This window comes from Macrosteles quadrilineatus, unplaced genomic scaffold (genome assembly GCF_028750875.1).
Source record: "Macrosteles quadrilineatus isolate MER2022 unplaced genomic scaffold, UCM_ALF_1.0 Scaffold_2__2_contigs__length_208266976, whole genome shotgun sequence".
NCBI lineage: Eukaryota > Metazoa > Arthropoda > Insecta > Hemiptera > Cicadellidae > Macrosteles > Macrosteles quadrilineatus.
In genome coordinates, this window is record NW_026542595.1 from 173160233 (window position 1) to 173166537 (window position 6305).

The 6305-nt window shown below is 33.0% G+C and overlaps 1 protein-coding gene across 1 annotated transcript in view; it reads left to right on the forward strand.

Moving 5' to 3' along the window:
- LOC128988131 (polypeptide N-acetylgalactosaminyltransferase 2) overlaps positions 1-5231 on the forward strand; it is a 243364-nt gene extending 238133 nt beyond the window's left edge. Inside the window, exons 9-11 of the mRNA XM_054409351.1 lie at positions 489-708; positions 1277-1604; positions 1801-5231. Of these exons, the coding sequence (XP_054265326.1) occupies positions 489-708; positions 1277-1604; positions 1801-1950 (698 nt within the window). The 3' untranslated portion in view covers positions 1951-5231. The remainder of the gene's footprint in view (positions 1-488; positions 709-1276; positions 1605-1800) is intronic.
- The last annotated feature ends 1074 nt before the right edge of the window (positions 5232-6305 follow it).

Here is a 6305-nt window from a genome sequence, read left to right on the forward strand (position 1 = left end):
GAATTGTGTAAGATACATACTTTCTTTACATGTAGATCAATTTTATATCTCTTCAATGTTCATTCATAATACGCTTAATAAAACAATATTCATTCAGAACTACTAAAAGAGTAGTTGTGAATCCCAATCATAAACTGTCTTGCCCTACCCTTTGCTTTGCTTTACAAATTCCATATGCTGTTTTGAGACAGTGATGATATTTTTTCCTTGTTTTCATTAGAAAACCTTTGTTTCATTTTATGACTGTGTGTGATTTGCCTTGGACTCTTTTTGACTTTTCAACTTTTGGTAGGTTTGTAAACTTGTAATATCTCACCATAGAAGGCGGTCAGATTCCAGAACCGAAAATATTGTTAACAATATGAGACTCCCAATCAACCAGAGACAGAATTCCATAACGTATTCCATTGGTTCAAGGTATATTCAAAAAACGGTCCAACAGAATATTTGAAACACTTTACGTAAGTTAATTTCTCCATCTATTACAGAGATATCATTCCGTGTGTGGCAATGTGGGGGTAGTCTTGAGATCATCCCCTGCAGTAGGGTAGGCCATGTTTTCCGCAAGCGACACCCCTACACATTTCCCGGTGGTAGTGGCAATGTGTTCGCTCGGAATACTCGTAGAGCTGCCGAGGTGTGGATGGACGACTACAAGAAGTACTACTACGCTGCCGTTCCTCTGGCCAAGAGCATACCATTTGGAGAGTGAGTGTGATTTTTACTTTCTCCCCCTATACAATGTATTGAGAAAGTTTTGTTTTTTTCAAAATTTTCTATTTTGAGTTTTGAGTGGAAATATAATTTTTGGGGACATATGTTTATTAATGTATTTTAATATTGCCTCACATTGTGTTGCAATTGAACAATTTTGTAATTGAAATAAACTAAACAAAGGGGTTTAGGATAGCTTTTCTAAAAATTACATCAAGTTTCTAGGTAGGTGCGCAGCTGCTCTTGTGATTATAGCATAATGCTTCTGTTCTGAAACACAGGATTGTGCCCACCTTAGTGGCTTTTTGCTAAGTTCAAAGCTGCAAGCTGGTGGTTTGGGACTACTTTTAATCTGTATGTCCACTTATCTCCATAGAAAATAAAGTCTTTTCAGGTGAAGAAGACATTCCCACTATGTTTTTACCATTGTCTATTCCAAGCCAAAAGGTTTTACTTTATTATAACTTTCTCTAAAGATACTCTATTGGTTCCCTTCCCAATTCTCTTTCAAACGAATTGAACACCAGAATATTTAAACAAATAAGCCTGTCTGTTTCTACAGTATCAGCGACCGACTAGAGATGCGAGAGCGGCTGCAATGTAAACCGTTCAAATGGTATCTGCAACACGTCTACCCGGAGCTGAAGGTTCCCTCTATGGCAGACATGGCTGTAGGGTCGCTGCAACAGGGGCCGTGGTGTCTGGACACTATGGGACACGTGGCGCTCGGTACTGTTGGTGTCTATCCTTGCCATGGCACTGGTGGTAACCAAGAGTGGACACTGACAGCTGGCGGACTGTTGCGACACAGCGAGATGTGTCTGACACTCACAGACACTAATCCAGGCTCCACCGTAGTCATGAAGCCCTGCAACAACGGCATTGAACAGGTTAGCGTTGATTTAGTTGCTAAAGTAAATAGATTAGAGTTTATTTAAAAGTTTGTTTAAAGTTAGTTGGTTGTGAATGTTGTGACGTATTTTCAATCTAAAGTGGTTAAAAAAATTTAAGTTATGTTAAACTAAACAAAATTATGTCCTTTTTTTATGTTTACACTGTTATTACTTACGACTTTACTGTTGGCAGACGTGGGTGTCCAAGAACGGTCTAATGAAGCACGCGAGACTCACGCTGTGTCTAGACTCAGCCAACAGTCGGACGGTAGGACTGACTGTGGAGAGGTGCAACTCAAGTTCGGCCACTCAGCAGTGGCAATACGTGCTCACTACACTGTGATAAGAGAGATAGTGATAACAGGCAGGCAACATTGGTACACCCGTATTGGTACACCTGGGGTTGTTGCATTGATACACCCACAGGTGCTGCTACGTTTTTACACCCCTGGGTATTGTATGGCAACTAAGGGTAGGGGCGTAAGGACAACCATACTGAACACAAGAGTTACTGCGATGAGGAAAAGCTGAGATGAGAGAAAAAGTGTTTGGGACCATTTGTCAAGCAGTATGCTGTAGAGGAGGTTAGGATGGTGGGGTAAAAGTATGCTACTTAGGCCCGGTTTCCCCAAAATGGTGTAAACTAGGTTTATAATAAACTAGTTTATTTTTAAACTCCGTTTAAAATGTGTGTTCGGTTTCTCCAACATTTTACTGGCTTCGTTTAAGATAAACGGCAATTTGAGCGGTTTGCAATCCTGAATGTGTATTTGTAAGGAATCTTCGGTGGGCTTTGGGCTAGTGTTTCCTACAACCACCACAACGCTACGCTACAAGCTACAACTCAGTAGAGCAGACAGCAAAGAGCGATCACTGTTTAAGGTTATGTTATCAAGTTATTATAAGTTGTTATCAAATTCAGATTCATTCAATTTATTGAAATGACCAATTCTGTCCCTTATTTTAGTAGGCCCTCTTGTTTTAGGTCCTAAAGTGTCATACTCTTCATCTTCTACTTCTTCGAAAATGTCTATTAACTCTTCCATTTAAGTTAAGGGGCAAACACTGCAATTAATAGTACAGTAGCCTAATTTGAAATAAAATCAAATGTACCAAACAAAGATCTTAATAAACACAATAAATTAAAATATAAATAAAACTTAACTTATAAGCTAGCCCTAAACCAAGCCTATGTTCGTCGAATTGAATTTGTAGTTGCTTCAATTATTATTGTTTTAACACCTACTTTTGTTTTGATTTGAGGTTATGTTACTGTTGTAATTTACTGATTTGAACTCAGTTTATTTTATCCCCAGTAGTTAAACCAAGTCGACAGGTGGTTTAGTTTGAACTTAGATTAATACCTAGTTTAAATTTGGGGAAACACAAATCAAAGTTAAACTAAGTTTAAATCGCCGTTTAACTTAAAACTAAGTTTAAATGAGTTGGGGAAACCGGGCCTAAGACGTAGTAATTTTAAGAGTTTTCAGGAAATGTTATTGATAAGTGTTAAAAACATCGTTTATCATTAAAAAATTAAATAATTTCATCTTGACAACGTACATTGTGGTGAGTAATATTTACTTATTGTTAATACAAATTATATAAAGCGTACTTTTTATGTTTTGCTAGTAAACTTTTTTTTGGGGGTTCGAACATTTGGGCGTCATACAAATTAATTTTCAAATTATTAAATCATTGATTACTCTTTGACAAATGTATTAAAATATGAGTTTTGATACATTTAAAATAATTTGTAAACTAAAATATGTTAAAACCCAATCAATAATGTTAGTGAATATCTGAGATTATTGAACTTATCAAGATTTTGTAAGACATGTTTGAGAGACGAATGTTGCCTGCCTTACGTTTGAAGGAACACCAATCGGGACGCTAGTCAGTAGTGACGTAGTTACCTAAGTTACGAGCTGGCAGTCATGACTAAAACTCTAGGTTTAATATGTTGAAACGTGGAACTGTTAAACGAGAATATGTTCCTAGTGCATTAAAGTTGTATAGCTTTTGGGTAAGTACATTCGAAATTGTGGTTTTAACAAAGGTGTTTATTAGTTATTTTTTCATGTTTGTTATACAGTTAGCTGATTTTATTAAGTGTATGTTTTTATTAGTTCTGCCAGCTCAAAATCTACCAGAACGATCCTACATCACATTTTGATGCTTGTCGTACAGCTTTTCTCTATTTATTTCATGTTTTACATTCCGGTGTGTTTTGTCCTTTAGCCTATTGGCCCAACTACATATTGTGTTCCTTATTTTTTACTGTCTTCCAGTTTCCCTTCCATATTTATCTTTTCCTTGTTCACTTAATCAACTTTGTATCTTTTTATATTTCGATCTATTTTTGTATTACCTTTGTAGCTTTCTGATTAAGTACATTCAGCTTGATCATAATATTATATTGACAATAAACCTAACTTTTAGTAGAGTAACATTTACTTAATGATATTATTTTTATATAGCATAAGAGAACTATACAAATTTTATTTTTATGATAGGTTGGCTTTTCTTGTAGCTTTGAGTCTTAGGAATTGTTTACTGTATGTTTGTTTATTGTGAAGTTGATAAATCTTTTTCTTGTCTTCAAAGCCGAGTGATATGTGTAAATAGTAGAGTTTGTACGTTAAAATATTCTTGTGTTTTTTATATGTACAGTGTACATTGCTGTTGTATAGGAATGTTGTTATAGTTAGAAAGGTGCTGTTTTTACAGTGTATAGGCTAATTTTTATATTGTATGTAAATATTTTAAAAATTGTTTAAATCTTTAAAAATTATATTTAGAAAATAAATTCTCTATGTAATTGTTTTAACACAATTTTAATTGTATTTCAGCAACATTTTGTCCTAAATATTTCATCTTTATACAATATTGGTTCACTTTCAGGTATGAAAACAAAAGCTTTTTAACTTTTAGGCAAAAAATATTAAAGCTGATTTTTGTAAACAGTATATTAGATGTAATGACCAAAGGAAATATTTGTAAGTTTTTCACTATATCCTATCAGTTACTAGCGTTTTTACACTTTTTCTTACTAATAAGTTATTATTTGTTAAATAAATATAAATTTTAAAATTCCAGTGTCAAGTGCAGGGGAGTTAAAGCATCCCTTGAACTTGTGTGGAATGTCAAAACCCTCTTGGCTAACCTTGTTTTAAGAATGATATAGGCTAGATGAAGAATTAGAAATATTTAATATAAATTTATACTCAATGGTTGTCCAATTCTTTGCTTTACATTTTGTAATCAAGGAACTGAAAATTGTTACAATAGTTGATTAAAGTAAAAAAGTCTCTTGACCTGTTTAAAGAGATATTTTTTATGAATAAAAACAATATCAGACGTAAAATATTTATAATTTAGGTTAAGTTAAATAATGATTAATTTTGTGCTCAAATAGGAACAATTATCCTTATTCAGTATTTAACAGCACAAATTGTAAATATATAATTATCTAGCTTTATAGTCTTAATTGTTTGCCAGTCGAGAATCGTCTGTCCTAATGGCAATTTTGATTGAAAATATTGTTTTTAATTAAATAAATTGTCGATTTTTTAAGTAACCTTCAACCTACTTATTTAACCTGTTAAAATACTGGAGAAAACTGCTAAGTCTTAAGGATTAAAATCCAATGATAAGTGTGAATCACATTAAAATCTTTATTTATTGTTCGTATTATTTGTTTGAAAATGTTGTCACTTACATATTAAGGTTTACTAATTAATTAGTTCCGGTATATACTGAGTATTAATATTTAATATCGGATCTTCTGTAGGAATTCAATATAATCATTCATTAACATTATTTTGAAAAAATAACTTCAGTCTGTGGGTTTTCCTCATGGTCATGAAACTTAAAGTTAACTTTATTTGACTTGGAGGAATCTGGTCTGGGCATTCACTCAAAACTTGAGCAACAAAGCGAGGGCAAGAACTTGCCATTGATCAAATTTACATAACAATTTATATGCCTTTGCCTCTTAGGAGATTTTCAACTCTGTTGCATCGATAGCTTTCATTCCAAGTTGTTGTCTTATACTGATAACTTCCTTTGTTGTTGAATATTCAATAATTTAAATCATGAATATTTGTTTAGGTTGTGTTTTTTTTTTCGCTAATTATAATTTACATTTTTGGAATTTACTTTATCTAGTTTTTCAAGGTTTTTCTTACTATAGCACAAAAATGTTTCAGATTGCTAAAGCTCATCCTATAATGGAGATTGTACCTGTTATGTAAAATTACACATAGGCTGAAAAATCTTCGATTCCATGAAGTAAAATACCCCCGCCGCAGCAAACCTGCAGACTAAGCGAATTTCCATATGTCTGATTGGATTTACACTAAAATGTCTACTTAAAAATTTAACATTTATTTCCTATTTAAATAGAATTATTTTAACAGGTACTTAGGTTTGCTGCATCAGGGAGGGTAAAACTTTTTTTGTAAAATGTTGATAGTTATTAAGAAATAAAAACATTTTCCAAATTTGATCAAAATATGTTCATAAACAAGCAAACTACAACAGTTTACTCATTCTCCATAAGAATAACATGGGAATTTAAAATTTACATTTTTTTGGAATTTTCTCCGTAACCATTAGGCGCATAGTAACACTTCAATATACTAAATTATTTGTTTTTTTAAGCTCTACAAAATGGTTTGAAAAGATTTTGCAAAA